Genomic DNA, 22,802 nt, shown 5'->3' on the forward strand with positions numbered 1-22,802 from the left:
TGAGTGCATTTTGATTTTCAGTCCAATCTGTTGGTGCCTAGTACAGGAGCTGAGTCTAAGACAGGTCTCCCGAAGGTCTTATTTATGCCAAATTTGGCTTGGGTTTGGCAGGTCTGCCCTCTTAAATGTTCCCGAGAGAGGGGAATGGTTATAATTTAAGCCGGGGTGAGGAGTCTTACCTGTGGTCGGTGCCCATCATTCCTTCCCTCCTCACGCCCTCTTGTCCTTGCTCCCAGGGTCTCCAGAACCGAGGGTGCCCTTGAACTGGCTGTGTAGCAGAGAAAGACCTTGAATGTCTGATCCCTTTGCTCCCAACTCCAAGGCTACTCCATCCATCCATCCATCCATCCATCCATCCATCCATCCATCCATCCATCCATCCATCCACCCACCCACCCACCCACCCACCCATCCATCCATCCATCCATCCATCCATCCATCCATCCATCCGCAGGGTCACATGGAGTCCAGTTGGGCTTTGAACTCACTCTGTAGTCAAGCCTGCCTCGGCCTCTCAAGTGCTGATTGCGGACTGAGCGCGCCACCATGCCCCCACCCCCTTATAATTTTTTAAAGGAAACAGGAGGGTCTGAGATGAAGGTTGATTACGGACTTGTTTTCTATTCCCCTCTGAACACCCGTCCGAGAGACTCTTTGCATGTGGAACAATGAATGTGTGTGTGACTCCCACCTTGACTGGGTGAGCCTTGTTGTCTGTCACTCTTAAGAGCTCACCTTAGCTGGACCCTGGAGAAAGAGCGTTGTCTTTTCCACCCCAAGCCTCTTCACTTTAAGCCTGCGGACTTTCTTCTCTTCCCTCTTCCTGAGTCCCTCCCTTCCTTCCCCGCCGCCCGACATCCCCAGGTTCAACCCCCGCTCAGGGGGAGGGGAGGGAGCGTCAGGCTTTATTTACTTGGGACCTCTCGGGATGCGGTCTGCGGAAACCTTTGTCAGGCGCCAGGTGACTGGCGGGGGCAGGTCACGGATGTGGGCGGGGCGCCCGGCGCCCTGGGGGCAAGTGTCGCGGCCGGCCGGGCGAGGGTGGCGCAGCTGGGTGGCGCTTGCAGCTTGCCACGCGCAAGGGCTGTGTCCCCGGAGGTGAGCGCGCACCCGGTGGGCCTCGGGTGGGCCGGGTGGCCGCAGGTGTGTCCCGGGAGTGGGGCGGGGCGGCAGGGCGAGTGGGCGGGCCCTCGCGGGACTGGACGCCGCCGACCCGTCCCGGGTCCCGCTGGAGCTGCGGCTCCGGCCACCGCACTTGCTCCGGAGGGAGGAGGCTGGAGTGGTTCCACACACGCCCTTCACAAGCCCCCGGGAACCTCAGGTAGTGTACAGTCTTTATGTTCCTTAAAATACGCGGCTGGTGCTTGGTTCAGGACTCTGATTTAAGGTTGCCACTAGTAAGGGACTGTTGGAGGTCGCCAGGGTTCCAGTAGGGAGCATGACTTGGGAGATTAGCGCGCAGGCTTCTTAGTTGGAATACCTGAGCTCCGGTATACTTATTAACCAAAAAACTTGAGCAGTTTGCTCAGCTTCTGTGCGCCGTGGATTTCAGGTATGTCAGATGATGGTGCTGGTACTTGTGATCTCCCTGGATTGTTGTGAAGATTGGGTTAATACTAGTGCCTGGCAACGAATGTTGGTTATTTTCGCTCTGCATTCTGATGAGCATGAATCTCTAAGGTTGTCATTTCTGGGAATCTGCGCCTCTCCTCAGAGCTGTTGTCTGAAGTGCTTGGGAGAGCCCTTTGAGACAGTGTTTGTGAACTGAGAACTAAAGGTTCTTTCCTCCAGTACTGATGAGGGTCGTCTGATCATCACCTTGAAATCAGTTCCTCCCTAGACGTTACAAACACCTCCTTTTTTCTTCTGCTGTGGTGCTTGGGATGGAATACCACCCCCAGTCACCAGCCCATGAACTAAACTACACCCCACACACACTCACAAAACTTAGTTTTGAAGACGATTCTAAAGGAAGGATGGAATAAGATACTTTTTAGGGTGAGTGTGACCTCATTTTGAGAGTCGAGGTAGGTTTGTTAAAAACCAGTTCTTATAACTTGATGCAAAACTTGTGTTGTTTGCAGTGAATGCGTATTTTGTACTATACTATTGCAAGAATGCATGAGCCAGAGCACTCAAAATACGTAAGCAGACATCATCTGAGCAATAGCTTGCCACATAGAAACAGGATTGAAAGAGTTGTGGCAGATAGATGTGGTTACAAGAGTGGGCTTGTAACCTTTGCACTCAGGAGCCACAGGGAAAATTCAAGACCAGCCTGGGCTTCATAGTTCAAAGCTAGACCTGTCTCGAAAAAAGGGGTGGGGGGGAGATCTGAAAAGTCAGTCCTGCTGGCCTTTACAGATAAGGATGTGTCTAAAGACCTAGAACCGAAGAACGGTGGAGTTTAGAGCTCAGCTCTGCTGATCAACAAATTATAAAAGCAAAGGAAGATGTTACTTAGCGTTTTTATTTCTGACAGTTTTATGGTGCTGTGAGTTCCTTCGCTCAGCAACATCCTGCTTGGTAGCTTAATTGCATGATTCATAATCATTCTTCAGCACCTTTGATTTAAATCACAAGTCTGGAAGTTGCTGCATCAGTTATTGCTTTGAGAACCAGATGATTGTCTTGAGCTTTGTACAAACATGTTCCAACAGTGCTCTGCTGTTGTTTCTCTGTGTGCAGAAGGGATAACCAACGTAAATAAACTGACCTCGTGGACAGTTTGTTATCACTGTGTCATGGGTGAAGTTGTCTCAGATTGGGTAGGAGACTGCCAGGAAGTGGCGATACCCAGAATGCCAGCCCTGAAATGTGAATGGAGAGGTTATGTGGCAACAGAGCTGCTCACTTCAAAGGCTTTCAGAGTAAAATTGCTTTGAGATACTGGTGTGTTAGTTGCTGACTTCTGCGCATTGCGCACTCCCTCACCTCTGGGTATTTGTTCAGATGTTTCCTTCTTATTTAAAATTGCACACAACCGCACACTTCCTATAACATATACTTACCTGTTTATCTAATTGCTCATCTGTCTGCCACTAGAGGCTCCGTGTGGCCCAGGCTGCTTACCCTTGCGTTCCCCGCTCTGTCCCGAGTGCCAAGAAGACACTGGATGTGCGGCTTTGAACCGATAACCTCCAGCGCAACTAATAGTCACTTCAGCTAATGCACGACTCCTTGCCTTGCCTGCCGCTCCCCTCTGTCTTCAGTCACTTCCTTGTTGCTGAGGAGTAAAACTTGGAGGCAATGTTTAATTCCCCCATACCTTGCACTTCACAGGCGAATAACTAAGTTTTTCCCACTTTTTTTTTTGTTGTTGTTGTTCAAACAGGCCACTCCACTGTTGTTAAGCCCTCTTCTGTTCCATCTCCAACAGCCACAGGCTTGCAGTTCCCCTTTTCGAAGGCTTTCACTTCTGCAGCTTGGGAAGCCAAGTGGTCATTCATCTTCCTCCAACATGGTGATCTCAAATACACTGTTTCAGCCTCAATGTCCTACAGATAGATAAAAACAGTGATCCCAACTTAGCCTTTTAAATATGAAGGATCTAGGGGCAATGCTTTGTAAAATCCCAAGATGAGTATTGATTGCTTCCTGATAGTTGTTTTTGTTAATGACTTGGTTGCTTTCCTCAGTGTGAGCAGGCATTCAGAAAAACTGACCTAGTAGCTAGCTATTCCCCGGCTGTGCAGAAAACCTCTGCTGCTGTCTCTCTTTAAAGTGCCCCACCCCCACCCTGCCCATGCCACAGCACCCCCACATTCTGGATGAGTTTAGTTGGAGTTGGTTTACCCTTTGTCGGGGTTCTGGTGGTCGCTTTCCCAGAAATTGATCAGTCTTCTTTGACTTGTGATTCTTTTAGTGTTTTTGTTTTAATCTGCTGCTGCATCTAAACAGGACATGAAATATGCATGCGAAATTTCCATATTTTCCTTCTTTACATTTTTTCCAGTTACCTTTAAAGGAAACATGAGGCCCGTGTATCTGCTTTTTGAGTAAGTGTGAATTCAAGTTCTAATAGACCTTCAAACCGTTAAAGATGGACCGTCACAGCTTGTTTTGAGAGTAGGATCTTAGAAAGATGGCAGGGACATTGAGTAGGAAGGAAAAATGATAGAGATGAAAACATTGTGTTCAGGTTTTTAAGGGAGTGGGTGTAGGTAGAGCAGTATACTTTGGTGCATACCGGGCAGGCAGATGTTTTTAAAAATATATAGTGCTAACCTCACTCGGGAAGTTGTCGGGACATCTGCAGCTTTGGATTTTCTTGTGGAGTATTATTCCTAAACTGTGTTTTGTTTTTATATCTCTGGGCACACATAGTCCTGTTTCTCTGCTTTGTTTTCTGAGCTGGGTGGGATAGAACATTCTCTTCTTCTGTTTGGCTCTGACTTCATGCAACGTAATTTCTGTCTGTCTGTCTCCTCCCCACCCTCAGATATGGTCTCTGTGTAGTCTGGGGTGGCCTTGAAGTTCCCGTCCTCCTGCCCCCGACTCTTAGAGGCCCTGCCTGGCTTTGTTGATTTTAATCTTAAAATATGTTCATACCTCTTTCTTCGTTGGTTTTCCTGTATGTGTGGAGAAGATACATCCCAGAGTTTTTATGTTATTGGAGGAGTGTGCTCACTACGGGTTTGTAGTTGAAGCTTATGGTTTGTGCTTGATACCAGCATTTGGTTTAACAAAGTCGTGTATGATTGTACATTAAAAATGTGTCTGTGTACATATTCCACTTGAGTCATTGTTTTTATTTTACTTGTGATGCTTTCAGAAATATACTTGATTCAAGAATTTAGTCAAGAAGCTGAAATAGGAGGAACTGGAATTGGAGACCAGGCTGAGTAAGACCTCCCCCTTTAAGAACTTGAAACATTTCTGCAATTCAGTTTTTATCTCTTTTCCTGTTCCATCCCAGACTGAGCTCGATGTTTCTGTGTTGGGGTATGCACCAGCCCAGCTTTGTTCTTGAGTGTGAATATGTAGGCCGACATAGGTCTGGATTCATTTCACCTTTCCTGGAATGAAGCTTGCAGTTACCAATGCAGAAAAGAGTTACTAGGGAAAACTATATGTAAAGGTCTTAATTTTAGACATTTTACAACTTTAAATTAGAATTTTATGTATTGCTTTGGCTAGTGGTATGGTTAGTAGGTCAAGACTTGAATCATGTACTGTAATTTCATTAAGTACTATAATTTCAATATGTAATAGGTTATAATTAGTGTGCTTTGAGGAATATCTTCAAATGTGATAACCAATAAAGCTTACTTTCAGGAGAAATTTTGAAAGCAAATACTTGTTCTGGAGTAAATTTTCCTTTCTTATACTACGTAAGCATCTGTGTTTATCCAAATCCTCCTTGTTTCTGGGATGCCTTTATTAAGGGTATGATGAACAACAGAATTCTCAGCACACAGGAAGCACCGTGCCAGTAAATCTGTTTTGAGGGAGCGTTTTATTAAGACACCACAGCCTAGTGGTGCGTATAATGAAGGGATTGATGGAGTAAAGAGGAAGAAAGTGCTGATTCAGAAGGCTGACCAAGCACTTAGGAGCTTCTGGTTATTAGAAGATCTTTCCAGCTCACTGTATGGCCAGAACTTCTGAGCATATCTCAGATTTAGCCCCAAGCTATTGTGGGAGGAGTCGGGTAGAGGCAGGTTAGAGTGGAAACAGATAGCAGGTTGAAGTCTCAGCTGGTAGTTGTTGAATTTGTGTGGTTTGTGTTGGGGGAGGTGTGTGTCCTCCGTCTGAAACCTTCCGGTCCACACAGTCACAAACCAGCTTTACTTCAGGCCGCCCACTCTGCCAGTGGTTGCTGCCCTCCAGGTATGTCCTTCAAGTTCTGTGTGTGTTCACATCGGCCTGCAGACCTCTGAATGGAAAGGCTCGGAAGAACAGTGCAGCCCTATTGTAACTGGGACCCCAGACACCGTGACCTTGGGAGGCCCAGAGTCTTGCCGCCACTGCTCTCAGTGCAGGCTGTGCCCGCGGAGAGCGTTAGAGCCGCCCTCTCTGGCGGTTAAGTGCTAGTGAGGAATACAAAGGGCCCTCAGTGACCGCCTGGCCTCCTCACTTGTTCCCCTCCGACCTGTCCGTAATAAAATAGTCACTTTCAGGGAGTAGGCAGGCTCCGGTGGCTTCCACTGAGGCTCTTGGACCTTCTCAAATCGGAAGATGCATACTTTCCATTGTGTTAGTTCCTACTATATCACTTTTCACTCTCAGAAATCAGGATGAATAGAAAATGTAACAAATTTAGGAAAAAATGGGGCAGCTCTGCGATTACAGAAGAGGAAAAAATCGGAGGGGGTGGAGCAGGCATGGGGGAAGGATATGTTAGCAGCGAAAACAGGAAAGGTTGTAACCGATTCATCCTGTGAGCTCTGGGAAAGGGAGAAGGTTACTATGTATCTTTCATCAGGATCCTGTTAGGTTTTAAAGTCTGTCCTGGGCAACCTAATTTACAGATGTGACAAAGACTGGCTTTGTTTCTGTGGAAACATTGCAGATATGTGTGGAGCCAGCATCCTCAGAGGCGGAAGTAAATACTGATTCATAGGCTTCCACAGTAGACTTTAATACAAGTAACAAGTTGGTTTGAGGTTAGAATTTCCTGGGAAGGTGCTTTAAATGTAATTTCAAAAACCATTCATCGTTTCTTGCTGAGGAATAACCCCTCCTCTGCCCATGACGTTCTAGGTGAATTAGGATATGCCCCTATTTTTCAAGTCTCTCACTCTCCCTGTGTCCAGTTTCAGCTTCCTAGTCAGATTAAGAGGGAGGTATGGAGATTTCCCGTTTGCCCCTAATCTTAACATGTCTCCCCCGCCCCCCATTATTACCGTCTCCCACTACCGTGGTTCACTTACCAGTTGATGAGCACATAATCACCTGCAATGGATAGTTCACATTAGGGTTTCTCTCTTGGTATACGGTGTGTGAATATGGACGCGTTGTAAATGCCGTATTCCCGTTTAGTGTCACACAGAATCTGTGAAAATCCGGTCCTCTGCCTCTCCCTTGCACCCTGCTGCCCTGGTAGCCACTGTTCTGTGTACTGTCCTGTAGCTCTGCCTTGACTCAGATTTCAGTGAGATGAGATCTCAGAGAACGGAGCCTTTCAGCCTTGCTTCTCTTGGTGATGTGTGTTTAAAGTGCTCTCACCCCCACCCCACCCCCGCCTGGTTCTGTTTGACTTCAGAGCTCATTTCTTTTTAGCACTAAAGAATATCCCATTGTCCATAGGTATCACAGTGTACTAATCCAAAGGCTATCCTGCCTCTAAGTTTGGGCAGTTATGAATAAAGCTGTTCTGACATCCATTTACAGTTTGTGTGTGTGTGTGTGTGTGTGTGTGTGTGTGTGTGTGTGTGTAAAATTTTAACTCCCTTAGGTTTTGTTTTGTTTGTTTGAATGAGGCAGTTCATTAATCTAGCATCTTTGGTTCTCACCTTCTTGTAGGCAGCTGCCACCCATTCTATCCAGATCCCTCTGTCCCCAAGGTGTTAGCTTGTGGCCTCCACCTTGGTCCTTTTCTACAATTTGATTTTCAGCTCCCGGGTGGACCACACCCCAGGAGCCTCTACAGATGTCCTTTCTCTCAGTCATGGAGCCAACTCTGGCCTGCCCCCCAGGTCCAGGTGCTGTGCTGTGGAAGGAACTCATGTGTGAAACCAGTTGTTATCATAGGAATAAAACTTTCCATGCTTGGCCAGCTTGACTGTGTCGCCCATTTGGGGACTTCTGGCTTCCTGAACTTCTTGAGAAAGGCTTCTGGTGTATGTCTTCTACAGTAATTTACAAATGACTGCTGGTTTATATTTTTTGCATTAGTTCCAGGCATTGTGTGGTCTCAATGCTGCCAGCCAGGGAAAAGGGTTAGGCTTTTATTGTTACTATTAAATATTTATTTTGTGTGTGTATGGTGACTCTACACATATGTGTGCAGCACCCACGGAGGCCAGAGGTGGATTCAGATCTCCTGGGACTGAAGTTATGGGCAGTTAGGGGTGGCCCAGCATAGGTGCTGGAAACTGAACTCAGGTCCTTTACAAGGGCAGCAAGTGCTCTAAACCACCTTGTTTTAAGACTCCATTAGAGTGTCTTCCAAAGTGGCTCTGCTGGTCTACATTCCCACCAGCAGAAAATTGGAGTTTCTGTTATTCTTCCTTGCCACATTTGCTAGTCTGTGGTTTGTGGATATTGACCATTCTAATAGATGTGTATCTTTTTCTCACCTCTTCTCCGTCCCTCCCTCCCCTCCCTGTAGTGGGGCTGAACGCAGGGCCTTGTGTGTGCTGGGCCAGCATCCCATCCCAGCTGAATTCCTAGAATCCTGTTTCCATCTGCATCTTTCTGATGACACACGATTTAGAGCATCCTTTCGGGTGCGTACTTGCCGTCTGTATATTTTGTTTTAAATTGTCTTCGTTTGTCTGCGTGTGCACTGGGGGAGCAGTTGTGTGCCGCGCTGCGTATGTGGAGGTCAGAGGATTGTTGACCCACCATACAAAATTTCAAATACACATATGCAAGAACATCCTTAAAAGGGCTCTTCTAGGAACAGGAATAATCCAAAGAACTGACCAGTGAGATTCAGTGAATTTTAGAAGTTTTTATACAGCAGTGGAAATTGTCTGCAGAGTGAATAAACAGCATACAGGCTAAAAATTTTGCAAACTATACATTCAATACAGTATTAATATTCATAATATAAAAAGAACCCCAAATATCAATATAAAAATCATCTAATGAATAAATATTTGTAAAGAGTTTAACAAACTCAGGCATCAGGAAAATGCAAATTCAGATAGCTTTGTTCATTTTTAAATTTTTAATAATTTCATTGAGAATTTCATACTGTGTTTTTTGATCATATCCATAACCCCCCCCCTTTTCCCTAGACGCTTTCAAACACATCTGTGGTTTTTTTGTTTTATTTTTAATAATGCACTGAGGACAGTTAGTGCTGTCTAGTAAACACATGGATGTGGGACTGAACACTGAAGTATGGACGCCTATCAGGGCCATACCACCAAAGAAAAATGACTATCAACAGCCATGAGCTGCCAATAGCTCCTCCACTGGGGGTGGGCCCTCATGGGCTCTACCCCCATCCCTGCTGGAGTGTGGACGGCTCGGTCTTCTTCAGGTCTTACTTACACATGTGACTAGGGCTGCTCTGCGTTCATGAGGCAAGAGCAACATCATGTCCAGAAGACAGCACTTCAGAGCACTCTTCCCCATCCTCCAGCTTCCGAGTTCGGGAACAAGACAAGGCTGTCCGCCCTCTCACACCTGTTCAGCGTAGCATTTGAGGTCTCAGCTAGAGCAGTAAGGAGATGTGGTTGGTAGGCTCCCCTTTTCTGCTGTGAACCGGCGTCTAATGACTTAGTCCCGACAGAGCCCTGTCTGGCTTGCCGGGGCGGGCCAGCCACCCCCAGGACCAGCTGCAGGGTGGTCTTGGGGCTCCTGGCGGAGTGAAGGCACACCCCTTCCTGTTACTGTCCTTGTCGTTTATGCTTTGTTTCTCTTTGTCGGGTCTCCTTTCCTTCTGTCTTTAGTGTGTGACCAGAGGATGACTCTGGAGAATGGGAATTGCTCGACTTATATGGAATAAATAAGAATTAAAGCCGGGCAGTGGTGGCGCACGCCTTTAATCCCAGCACTCAGGAGGCTGAGGCAGGCGGATCTCTGTGTGTTAGAGGCCAGCCTGGACTACAGAGTGAGTTCCAGGACAGCCAAGGCTACACAGAGAAACCCTGTCTTGAAAAATGAGGGAGAGGGAGAGGGGTGAATTAAATCCATAGTAAAATTGATGTTACTTTTTGCTAATTTTACTTTTGACTCCTTACAGGTAAGTTCATGAAAGACAGGCATGGTGGGTGACATGCTCTTGTGGGCCCAACTACCTAGGAAGCTGAGATAGTAGGATCACTTGAGCCCAGGAGTTCAAGACTAGCCTGGGCAACATAGCAAAACCCTGTCTCAAACCAAAAAAGAAAACAAACAAGTCTTCTCCATTGGTTCCTGTAGGACTCTGTAGAGTGTATGTACATATCGAGGAGACCACGTGATAGATGGATAAAACCCCAACATCAGACCGTGTGGGTTTAATCCTGTTACCAGTGGAATCTACCACTTACCCCTGCACACATACTTGGGCTATCCAGACTTGTCCAGAATCAGTTTTGCCTTTACTATACCAAGTGGAATGCTGCTGTATGTACATGGTGGTTTGATTTGGTGACTCAGTGCCCTGTTCCTTTCCTGTTCCTGTTATCAGTCTCTTGGACGTTCCCAGATTGAGTACCAAGCCGGGAACCAAATAGACAGTAGCTGTTGGCAAATCCCAAGGGCCGGCAGCTCTTACTCTTCCTGATGCTTGTCTGAGACCCTCCCACCATCCCTGCCTGCCATGTCATTTCTAGCTCTGTTGAGTGATGAGGCGCAGGGGCTAGGGCAGCTTTCACCTTTCCGGTTCCCCATAGAAGAGACGTCGATAAAAACGGGCAGCCCTTCTGCGTTTCTGAGCGAGCGGGACAGAACAGAAAGTCCAGACGCGAAGTCTGCGTTGTGTTGCTCATGTCTCAACGGAAGCAGTGTCATCTCTCACTTGAGACAGGACATCCTGCCTCAGAGCAGTGAAGCCCTAGGGAACCATCTTCATAGCAGCTCCCAGAGCTTCTGGGGCATTTTCCTCCCATACCCTGTTTCTGTGGCTTACACAGGCATCCAGAGTGGTTGCTATTTTTGTTCACTGGGGCCAGTTAAGCTAACGACATCAGTGTGGCCTGTGGAGTCTGCATGATCATGGTCCCTCTAGAGTCTAGACCGTATTATGACAACGATGCAGTGTAGCTCTCTGGTATGGCAGTGGATGATAGGTACTGCTGTTTCTGTCACGTGACAGCAAACTGAATCTCCTTGTCTGTACTGATGCTGTTAGAAAGGACATTTACCAGGTCATGAGTCATATACTTGCTATCAGGGATTCTCCTAATAGTCACTATCCCAAAGTGTCCCATCTAGGGTTGCCTGTGGAATTAGTAGAACCACCTGGTTAGATTGGGGCAACCAACAGTCATGTTTCAAGATTTTTGGGGACTCTGGCCCAGGTAAGCAGGCAGTTTAAGTGGGGATATGATAGGAGTCAACACTTCTGATTGATCAGCTTTTTGATAGTGATACTGATTTCTGAACTCACAGGGGATAGTGGGCAGAGTACTCTGTTACTTTCTTAGTGAGAATAGAGTGGTCAGTCCTAAGGGTTGTAAGTCAGGAACCAAATGGGCAGTAGCTGCTGATAAACTCTAAGGGTAGGTAGCTCTTGTTCTTCTCTGGATGCTTGCCAGAGGTTTCTACAAGGCTTTCTCCTGTAGTAGCTTTTTTGACAAGACAAGGATCCATTATCAGGGCATTGGCTAGTTACTCGTACATATGTTATTAATGAAATTTCAGGACTAGGGAAATAGACACAAGATAAATCTGTGATTACGTTGGACCCACTGAGATTCTGCGGCCAATGTTATCTCTTACACTGTCATTAGGAGCCGCATTCTGACAAGTAGAGCACATTTTGGGTCCCCAGAGATTAGTGTCAGTTCAGAGGTGGTGTCCAGTAACTTTTGGAAGGGTTTTGTATTTCCCTTTCTACAGTCTACAGTGGATATACACCCTGAGGTGGTGGCAGATTACTCTTGGGAAAGGCCTTGAAGAAAGACTGATATGTTTGTGGCCTTTTTTTTTTTAATATACATTGAAGTTTTGGCTGCTGTGTGATGGTGCCAGTTCCCCTAGAACTGGAGTTACAGACAGTTGTGAGCTACCACATGGGTGCTGGGAATTGAACCCAGGTCCTTTGGAAGAGTAATCAGTGTTCTTAACCACTGAGCCATCTCTAGCCCTGCTTGTGACCTTTTAATGGGTCATGATAATCTAATATCGACTGTGTTTTTGGTTTGTCTTAAACTTCTTTGTGAGCTCAATTGGGTTATGTGATAATAAAGAACAGTGAGGACATGATGGGGAATTGGCATATCCTTGAAAAACAACTTGAAAGGGTCACATGGAGCACGGGGATTCGAAGACATTGGATGTCTGGATGTCACTTGAGGAGTTCAGGTAGCTTCACTGAGCTGCGAAGTTAAGTTGAGTTGAGTTGGAGGCCATCATTCTGAGCCTCGCTCATGTTGTCCAAATGCTTGCATTCATCATCCAAAATCTGTTCTCCAACAAGTGCCCTATGTTAGCATCAAGACTAGCTGCTTGTTTAATTGTTCTTCACCAGTTACCTTTAAATTCTGGCCTTTATTCTTAGTGCTATCTGCTGGCAGCTATAAGAAACTAAAGACTATAAAGCAGCCTCATTCAGCTAGCTACTTGCTTTGTGCACACCTTCAAGGACAGCTGGAAGTAACCAGCTCCTGTTACCATCTCATCAGCCACTTGCATTCCCAGTACTCTGTCATCTATCTGTACCCATCCTGTGATAACACATGTCACTGTGTCTTCTCCCTCCCTAGAAGGGCTACCACTTATTAATGTGTCCCATTTTTATATCTTTTTTCCCTTTTGCTAAAAATAGATGCTTTTATCAGTCAGTATATCTGGATTACCGTTTCCTCTCCCTCTACACCTTCCTGTTCCTCCTCACCTCCTCTCCCATCCAGATCCACTCCCTTTCTGTCTGTTAGATAACAACCAAACATAACAAAATAAAATAAAATAAGATAAAACAAAAACCATCACATTGAAGTTGGACAAGGCAAATCAACAATGGGAGCAGAGCTCCAAGAGAATGTGCTAGAATCAGAGACCCACTTGCTCCCATCCCACACTCAGGAGTCCCATAAAAATACTCAACTGAAAGCTATTACACACACACACACACACACACACACACACACACACACACACACACACACACGTATATATTCAGAGGACCTAGTGCAGACCCATGTCAGCCCTGTGCTTGCTGCTTCAGTCTCTGTGAGTTCATATGAACTTTGCCCAGTTGATTTAGAGAGACCTGTTCATCTGATGTCCTCCACCCCCTCTGGTTCCCACACTCTTCCTGCCTACTCTTTCTCAGGGTTCCCTGAGCTCTGAGGGAAGGGGTTTGATGGAGACATCCTATTTAGAGCTGTGTATTCCAAGGTTCTCTCTGCGTGTCTGGCTGTGGGTCTCTGTATTTGTTCCTATCTGCTGCAGGAGGAAGCCTCTCTGTAATGGCTGAACACAGCACTGATCTATGAATGTAGCAGAATATCATTAGGAGTTGTTTTATTACTACATACACACACACACACACACACACACACACACACACACACACACACACACAATTTTTTTGACCAGTAGTATTTGGTTTTACTCTAAGTCTCTGGGCTATCTGGTCTCCATTTCTTAGCCATCCAAACAGTGTTGGGTATGGGTTCCATCTCATGGAGTGGGTCTTGAGTCAGATCAGACATTGGTTGGTTATTCCCACAAGCTTTATGCCACCATTGCCCTAGCATATCTTGTAGGCAGGAAGATTGTAGATCAAAGGTTTTGTGGCTGGCTTGGTGTTTATATTTCTCTTTTGGTGGCCTGCAGAGTATTTACCATACTATAGACACTAGAATGTGGGAGTGAAGGTTCTGTGTAGACACCAGCTTGATCTCTCCGTATACAATGAGTTGTGTGGGTGTTGTCTTCAGCAATGGGCTTAGCTGTCAGTTTGTGGAGAGCAACTTATTGTCTTGGCAACAGCTTGGTTTGTTTGGGGATTTCCATGGGACCCATTGGCCAACAACTCAATTGAATGTAACCCAGTACAAAAACGAGAAGCTTCATTTGGTGACAAGAGATGGCTACCTGGGACTCTTATTTCCCTCATTATTTGGAGACTTTATTAGGATCGCCTTCATATATTTTAGGAACTTTCCACTGCACTAGTTTTCCATCCCACCTCGCAATGCCATCTCCCCTCTCACTCCCGACCTGACCCTTCCATTCCCGTCTGCCCCACCCCACCCCTGTCCACCTATAAAATCTATTTCAGTCCCCTCTCTCAGAGAGATCCATGTATCTTCCAGTCCCCTCTGCTATACCTAACCTCTCTGCGTCTACAGATTGTAGATTGGTAATCATTTATTTAATGGCTAATAGCCACATATAAGTGATTACATGCCACATTTATCTTTTGGAGTCTTGGTTACCTTATGGAGGATGATTCTTTACTAATTCCATTCATTTGCCTGCAAATTTCATGTCATTTTTACAACTGAGTAACACTCTATTGTGTGAATGTACTACATTTTCTCTATCCATTCTTCTTTTGAGGGGCATCTAGGTTGTTTCCAGTTTCTGGCAATTATGAATAGAGCAGTGTTGAACATGGTTGAGCATGTGTCTCTGTGGTATGATTGAGCATCCTTTGAGTATATGCCCAGGAGGGGTATAGCTGGATCTTGAGGTAGATTGATTTCTATCTTTCTAAGGAACCACAGTTTCCATAGTGGCTGTACAAGTTTGCACTCCCACAAGTGATGGAGAAGTGTTCCCCTTGCTCCACATCTTCCCCAGCATGAGCTGTTACTTGTGTTATTGATCTTAGCCATTCTGACAGTTGTAAGATGGAGTCTCAAAGTACTTTTGATTTGTATTTCCCTGATATCTAAGGATGTTGAACCTTTCATTAAGTGTTTCTCAGCCATTTGAGTTTCCTCTCCTTAAAATTCTCTGTTTAGAACTGTACCCCATTTTTAAATTGGATTATTCTGTTTTTTGATATCTAGTTTATTGAGTTCTTTTATAGTTTGGATATTGGTCCCATTTTGGATATGGAGTTGGAAAAAAAAAAAAAACGCTTTCCCATTTTGTAGGCTGCCACTTTGTCCAAATGATGGTGTCCTCTCCCATACAGAAGCTTCTCAGTTTCATGAAGTCCCTTTATTATTGTTGATCTTAGTGTCTGTGTTATTGATGTTCTGTTCAGTTAGTCTTCTCCTGTACCAGTGCGTTCAAGACTATTCTCCACTTTCTCTTTTATTAGGTTCAGTGTATCTGGCTTTATATGCATTTTTTGATCCATTTGGAGTTGAATTATGTACATGGTGATAAGTATGGATCTATTTGTATTCTTCTACATGCAGACATCCAGTTATACCAGCACCATTTGTTGAAGATGCTGTCTTTTTTCCAGTGTGTATTTCTGGCATTTTTATCAAGATCAGGTGTCCATAGGTGTGTGGATTTAGGTCTGTGTCTTCAGTTCAGTTCCATTGGTCAACATGTCTATTTTTATGCCAATATCATGCTGGTTTTTTTTTTTTTTTTTTTTTTTAAATTACTGTGTCTCTGTAGTACAGATTGAGATCAGGGATTTCAAGAAGAACCTCCAGTTTTTTTATTATACAGGATTGTTTTAACTATCCTGTTTTTGTTTGTTTGTTTTTTCCATATGAAGCTGAGGATTGTTCTTTCAAGATCTGTGAAGAATTATGTTGGAATTTTGATGGAGATTGTGTTGAATCTGTAGATTGCTTTTGGTAAATTGGCCATTTTCACTATGTCAATCCTACCCATTCATGCGCATGGGAGATCTTTCCATCTTCTGATATCTTCTTCAAATTCTTTCTTCAAAGACTTGAAGTTCTTGTCCTACAAGTATTTTACTTGCTTGGTTAGAGTTATGCTAAGATATTTTAAGTTTTTTTAGACTATTGTGAAAGGTGTTGTTTCCCTGATTTCTTTCTTAGTCTGTCATTTGTAGATAGAACTACTGAATTGTTTTGTTGTTGTTTTTGTTTGAGTTAATCTTGTGTCCTGCCACTTCCCTAACAGTGTTTATCAGCTGTAGGAGTCCCCGTGGAATTTTTGTTGTTGTTTTGTTTTGTTTTTTGAGACAGGGTTTCTCTGGGTAGCTCTGGCTGTCCTAGAACTCACTCTGTAGTCCAGGCTGGACTCAAACTCACAGAGATCCACCTGCCTCTGCCTCCCGAGTTCTGGGATTAAAGGCATGTGCCACCACTGCCCGGCCCCCAGTGGAATTTTTAGGGTCACCTATGTATACTATCATATCATGTGCAAATAAAGATACATTGATTTCTTTCTTTCCAATTTGTATCCCCTTGATCTCCTTCAGTTGTCTTATTGCTCTAGCTGAGACTTCAAGTGCTGTATTGAATAGATATAGAGAGAGTGGACAGCCTTGTACTATTCCTGACTTTAGTGAAATTGCTTTGAGTTTTTATCCATTTAATTTGTTGTTGGTTATAGGCTTGCTGTAGATTGCCTTTATTATGTTTTGGTATGTCCCTTGTATCCCTAATCTCCCCAAGGGCTTTTCTCATGAAGGGGTATTGGATTTTGTCAAAGGCCTTTTCTGCTTCTAGTGATATGATCATGTGGGGTTTTTGTTGTTGTTGTTTTATTTATTTCTTCAATTTGTTTATATGTTGGATTACATTTACTGTTTTTTTTGTATGTTGAACCATCCCTTCATCTCTGGGGTGTGTGTGTGTGTGTGTGTGTGTGTGTGTGTGTGTGTGTGTGTGTGTGTGTATGCAGTTGCCCTCAAAGGCTAGATGAGGGCATCAGATACTCTGAAGCTGGAGGTATAGGAAGCTGTGAGCCCCCTGATATTTGTGCTGGGAACACTGGTCCTCCAAAAAGCAAAGCTGGTATTAAGAACAGCCAGCTCTCTTGACTGCTGAGCTATTTCTTCAGCCTCATAATGCTGTTTTTCAATTGGTTTGCTCATTGTGTTTTTTCCTGTTGTTTAAGGTTCCATGATGGAGTTTGAACATAACCTCAAGAGATTTCGTATTTTGGATTAGTTAATTGTATTTACCCTCTGCTGGACTTTGAAACTTCAGACTCAGTTTCTGTGACCTTCAAGACAGTGAGTGCAGAGAGATTGTACCATGGACTGCAAGGAGAGCTGCCCAAGTGTCAGCATCCCCAGCTCCGATGAACACAGAGAGAAAAAGAAGAGATTCACGGTAAGTGTGTCGCAGGAAGCTTACGAGAGTAACTACAGCAAGTGTTGCTGCTTCCGCCTGTGTTCTTTCCTACCCAGGAACCTGCCTCCTCTCCTCTGCACGTGTCCAGGTTTTACTTTTGAAGGAGCTGTCTTCACAAAGCCCTCTGGCTGCTGTAACAGTAATTGTCCTTTCGTGCAGATCTTTGCCTGTTTTCCAGTCCCGCTGGAGAGTTTGATGAGGCTCACACGCCCTCTTGTGTGTGTGTAGACATGGGTCTGCACACTGTTAGCTTTGTACACACTGTCAAGTGTTGTAGACTCCCCAAGTCCTTGAGCCCATATTAAGGACTACTGTCTTGACATTTCCATAGTGTCTTACGGCATTTAGTTACCTTCCACCACATTTTAAAAATGTTTCCCTCTTTTTCCACCTTGAAGGTAAAGACATTTCTGATTTTGATTTTTAGTGCCACAGTATCTGCTGGAGGGATTTATAAACAGTAGGTACAATGAGTATGTATGGTAGTAGTGTTATCAGTGACTGTTACTGGAAAGTAAACACTGATATATTTGTTTACCTATTTGTGTGTGTGTGTGTGTGTGTGTGTTCATGTAGTCTATGCGCACATACATACTGCATGGACGACAGAAGTAGTCAGGTGTCCTCCTCGGTCACTCTATGCCTATACATGAGGCAGGGTCTCTCTGTGAACCTGGGGCTTGTGTTTTCTTGCTTACTAAAAGCAAACCTCCCATCTCTGCCTTCCTTCAGAAGTTGGATTACAGATGTGTGCAGAACACACAGCCTTTTACATAATTCTGGAAACAGAACTCTGTCTTCATGATTGCACAGTCTTCTTAAAATTATTTTTCATTCTTTTTGTGTGTGTATGCATCTATATCTATATAGATATCTAAATGTATATATATATGTATATACACATATAGCTATAGATATTTTGCCTGCGTGTATGTCTGTGTACTGACTGTGTTTAGTGTCCTCACAGGCCAGAAAAGGATCCCCTAGAACTGGAGTTACAGATGGTTATGAGCTGTCATGTGGATGCTAGGAACCAAATCTGGGTCCTCTAAGATCCCCCCCCCCGCCCGGGCTGAGCCATCTCTCCAGCCCTACAGCAGGCCATCTTGACCTCCAAGCCCCCCCCCCCAGCTGAGAACAAGCATGTTCTGTTAGTATAGAGAGACACACTATGGTGTTTAGTCCCAGTACTCCAGGCAGCACGTGGAGAGACTTCCTGCCCCTCTCCTGAGTGTTCTCTGGTCTGGTCTTCCCTGAAAGTCCCCAGCTGCTGAGTAGTATGAAGAAATTTGTTCGACTTTAGCTCTGTTTAGCACTTCGCTTCACCCAGGTAGAAATGCCCAGGCTGTCTTAGTCTGTCATCTTGCTTGAGCACACAATCTTACCGGGGTCTATACTTTGGTTTCTAGGAGGAAGGATGTCCACTTTCAGAGTGGTTGTTGAATAAATGTCTCTCTGGCTTCCTTCTTGTCATCCCTGTCTATCTGTGATGTTCCAGCTGTTGACGGTCCATTCTAGAAAGTACCCATCGCTGACATGGTACAGCCTGGACTTCTAACCAGTGTTTTAGCTGGCCTCTGCCGTTGCTGGCTGATGAGAATACCTTCTGTTGGTGTGACTGGAGTCTCATAGGGGCATTCTGCTAACACAGTTCTCAGTGTTGCTCATCAGAACCCTTTTGGACCACCACTAAGGATCTCACTGGATCCTTGCCAGTTGAGACCTATAACAAGTGACTTTCAGCTCAAATCCACGTTCACATTGGAGTTGAGAAGAGCTGAAATGTTAAGCTAAATACTCTGACGGCTATATTCTGCCTTATTAACTTGCAGAGGTAATCCCAAATGGTAGCTCTCTCTCAAGGTCCTAGCTTGGAACAAGAAACAGTTCCCTGGCCCTGTTCCCCCTTCCTAAACAAACACACCTCCCTGCGTTGATACAGACAGAGAGGCTGCAGTGTGTTTCTGGCTGTAGATCTCTTCCTAGCCTCTAGACTGCGGAAGTGTGTGTATCTGTGAGTGTGGGTGAGAATGTGTTTTAACAACAGTGTCTTAAACAATACATGCTTGTTAATACATTTATGTAAGCGTACTTTTAGCAACACCACCTTGAAGGACAGCAAGGACTGTTGTATCTTGGATAAAATATGGAGTGCATGCAGTGTATGCCTTCCTTTTCTTCCTGTTCTGACCTTTAGGAACTATGCCTCCCATCAAGTTTGCAGGCGTCCCTACGGTGTGCACAGTGGATTAAGTTAGGTGTCCTTTGCTCTTTCCTGGAGAGATGCTTCCACACATTCTGTGAAAGGGTCAGGGGCCCTCTACCAGGACCCCTGCCCTGGTATTCCCGTGCTGTGCCCTGGTTTCTCAGAGCCCCTGTGAAAGTCATCTTGTTCATTTACTTCCTTCAGATGCCCGAACATTCCTGATTGGAGGCTTTGTGTGTATTCAACCACTTATAATACAAACTAGCACCTTACCCTTCACCCTATCCCTTTCATTTTCTCTCCTACTTACCTCACTTAATATTTCAGTAGCCATTATCACTACTTAATATATTTTGTCTTTTTAATGGCTACCTTGCCTGCTAAAATGCAAGGTCATTTGAGGGAAGACTTCCCCCAATATTGTTTCACCAGACCCTAAAATAGAGATAGTGTAGGTTTAATAAGAATTGCCTGGCTGGAGAGGTGGCTCAGAGGTTAAGAGCACTGGATGGATGCTCTACCACAGGACCTGGGTTCAACTCCCAGCACCAACATAGTGGCTCACAACCATCTACTCCAGTTCCGGAAGATCCATAAAAGATCCTTCTTATGACTGCTGAGGGCACTGCACATGGTGCACAGATATGTATGCAGGTACTCTTACACATAAAATGAAAACTTTGAGAATCTTAGAAAGTATTTTTTTTTATTTGAAAGTTTCTTTAGGTTTTGCCCATTCATTTTGTTGTTGTTGTTGTTAAAACGTGTGTGTGTGTGTGTGTGTGTGTGTGTGTGTGTGTGTGGTTTGCTCCAGAGACTCTCTGTCCTGAACTTGAGACTTGGCTGTGGTCTTGGCTGTAGTTGGGTAGCCAAGGCCAAGCAGCCCACCTCCCTTTTCTTTATCTTCACCAGGAAATCAGTACAAGGACTTAAGATGCCCATTGTCACATAGACCTGGCGTTGTCCTTTGTATCAGTTTGCATGTCTCCTAAACAGGAGACTCGGCCATCCAGTTCAGTCACCTTGCTGGCGCTGGACTAGTCTCCTTATTTCTGACACAAACTCAGTAGTTTTACACAGTGAATAAAGGGTCATCTATGATTCGTCTCTGAAAATCATAAAATTGTCGTGACATCTAAAGTGTATTTGACAATGTGAGCTAAGAGTTGATGTGTACCACGTCTCTGACGACTCAACATCTGCAGCTCAAGAGGCCCAAGCACTACTGTCCTTCATCTGAGTAGCACATCCCTTCTCAGGTGACCGATGCCGGTGGCTGTGTCTTGCCTCCAGCTGACTTAATCACTTCTCTCATAGAAAGACAGAGCTTTAATATGGCTTTATGTCCAAGAGCCATCTGTGCAGTATGTCACAAAATATCAGAACCATGTCTTCCTCATAGTCTTATCTAGTGTGAACTTGTGGACGTGAATTACCTACCTTTTGTGGGATAAGATCATTTTTACATGTTTGTGTGGTTGTCTGAGATGAACCTGCTTTTCTCTGACACTCAGAGACTGTGGACAGGGGTATAGTAAATCCCCTTAAGCAAGACATATCTAGTTATCACTATAAAAATTGGATTTATACCCCAAGCTCTTCCTCAGACACTCTGTCTCCATATACCTCAGTTATTGTTATTTTCTTGTTAGAAATTACAGCATCTTTGGGTTCTCAAACTTTCCTCATAATTCACTATAGAATGTGGAGTTGTATTCTGAGGCTGTCTTTGGGCTGAATGGTGAAAAGTTAATTCTCTACCTGCTGCTGGTTTAATGCCAGATCTGATATTAGTGGGAAGGAAATGATACAGATTTTAGTCAAAGCTTTATGGTGTTTTAATTAAGTAAATCAACTTTTTGACTGACAATTTCTCACATCTAGTAGGGGTTATAATTCTGCTTGCTTCGAAGGATTGTTGCTTCTGAGTAAATGAAGCTGTATATGAAGATGTTAGATACATTTGTAAGATGGCATTAGGAAGATGTGAGGATACAATTTTTATTTGAAAAATGCTGTATAGAAGATGATCTGGGAGGAAAAGAGGTAGTAGATGAGTGTTTACTGTTGGCCAGACATCACTTTTGAGAGTACTTTATAATTTGAAGGCCCTAGTAAACTGATAAGTAAGTCTATAATTTTTTATAGACTTGGAAAAGAAAATATGAGGCAAGAATGGCAAAGAATTAGAAATCAGTGAGCACAATTTCAATTAGAAATCTGATCGTGAGCACATTATATATATATATATATCTCCATGGTTATTCTCCGAAAATAACAAAAATGTTATGCCAGTTTAGTGCGCTATTTCACTGGAGCTGCAAAGGTGAATCCCTTCTCGGAGAGAAGCGATGAAGTCAGTCAGCTGCAGGCCAGGCGTCCGCAGTCACCTGGCAGGGGATGTGCTGCTACTCAGATGAAGGGCGGTAGTGCATAGTCTTTTCTTGAGTTATGTATGATGAGCTCATCAGGATGAAAAACCTCTCAGATTATAGTTTGCATTATGTTGTGTGTATGTTTTTTCAAAGAAGGTATTTACATAAAATTTAAAATGCAAGTGTTAAATTATCCAAAAGTAAAGAATAGTTAATATCGATAAAACAAAACAAAAAAAAATTGACCGGATGAAATAAGTGCTTCACTTGGCATGCTTTTTTATCTTGGAGAGTTGTGTCAACAGTCACCAGTTTCATGCATATTCAGACAGTTTTTGTGTATTTAAACAGCTGATTGTTTCTTTACAGTAAAGATTTGGTAAAGTATATCTTTTTTTATTTCCACAGGTTTACAAGGTTTTGGTCTCTGTGGGCAGAAGTGAGTGGTTTGTCTTCAGAAGATATGCAGAGTTTGACAAACTTTACAACACCGTAAGAGACCACAGCGTTTCTTCCTGTCTTTCTTTTTGTTTTTGTTTTTCAAAACAGGGTTCTTTATATAACAATTCTGGCTGTCCTGGAACTTGCTCTGTAGACCAGGCTGGCCTCGAACTCACAGAGATCTGCCTGCCTCTGCCTCCTGAGTGCTGGGATTAAATGCGTGCGCCGCCGCCGCCGCCGCCGCCACCACCACCACCACCACTACCTGAGCTGCACCATCATTCCTAATTAAAGCTAAACACTTGATAAAAATCCATGAGGGGAGTCATTTATTTGAATGAGTAAATCGATGCATGTTACCAAGAAGAAAAGGGAAGGGGTCTTTCAGACGCGTTTTAACTCACAGTCTTTATGGGAAATGTGGGAAGACCGTTCCACATGAACAGTGAGAGGCGATGAGGAGCTCAAGGACATTTCAGTGTCTTGACGACACTAGGCACAGATACTTGTGCCAGATAACAACAGTGTTCATCAAGACAGTTCTGGTTCAGATCTTCAGCTCTGAGCCCCAGATCTCAGAGTGTCAGCCACACACTCCTCTTCTGAGACATTCTCAGAAGCCGTCAGTTCTGGCTTTCAAGCACTAACACAGTTGAAATTAGTGTTGCTTTTCCAACTGTCCACTGGAGTGTGAAATCTGAGACACCAGTAGCTGTCTAAGTAACTGACGCCATTTCTGTTCATAATCCAGCTATTAAGTAG

General features: G+C 44.4%; 1 protein-coding gene across 3 annotated transcripts in view; it reads left to right on the forward strand.

Annotated features, from left to right (window-relative positions):
- Sgk3 (serum/glucocorticoid regulated kinase family member 3) overlaps positions 1 to 22,802 on the forward strand; it is a 126,778-nt gene that overhangs the window by 58,561 nt on the left and 45,415 nt on the right. The window contains exons 1-3 of one of the 3 annotated variants that reach the window (XM_015993528.3): positions 985 to 1,098; positions 16,780 to 16,997; positions 22,008 to 22,091. In XM_015993528.3, coding sequence (XP_015849014.1) covers positions 16,920 to 16,997; positions 22,008 to 22,091 — 162 coding nt within the window. In that variant the 5' untranslated portion in view covers positions 985 to 1,098; positions 16,780 to 16,919. Of the gene's footprint in view, positions 1 to 984; positions 1,099 to 1,171; positions 1,322 to 16,779; positions 16,998 to 22,007; positions 22,092 to 22,802 lie in introns of those variants that run through there. The other 2 variants (XM_015993527.3, XM_076563673.1) reach the window with 2 other exon arrangements.

This window comes from Peromyscus maniculatus, chromosome 2, assembly GCF_049852395.1.
Source record: "Peromyscus maniculatus bairdii isolate BWxNUB_F1_BW_parent chromosome 2, HU_Pman_BW_mat_3.1, whole genome shotgun sequence".
In the NCBI taxonomy this organism is placed as follows: Eukaryota; Metazoa; Chordata; class Mammalia; order Rodentia; family Cricetidae; genus Peromyscus; species Peromyscus maniculatus.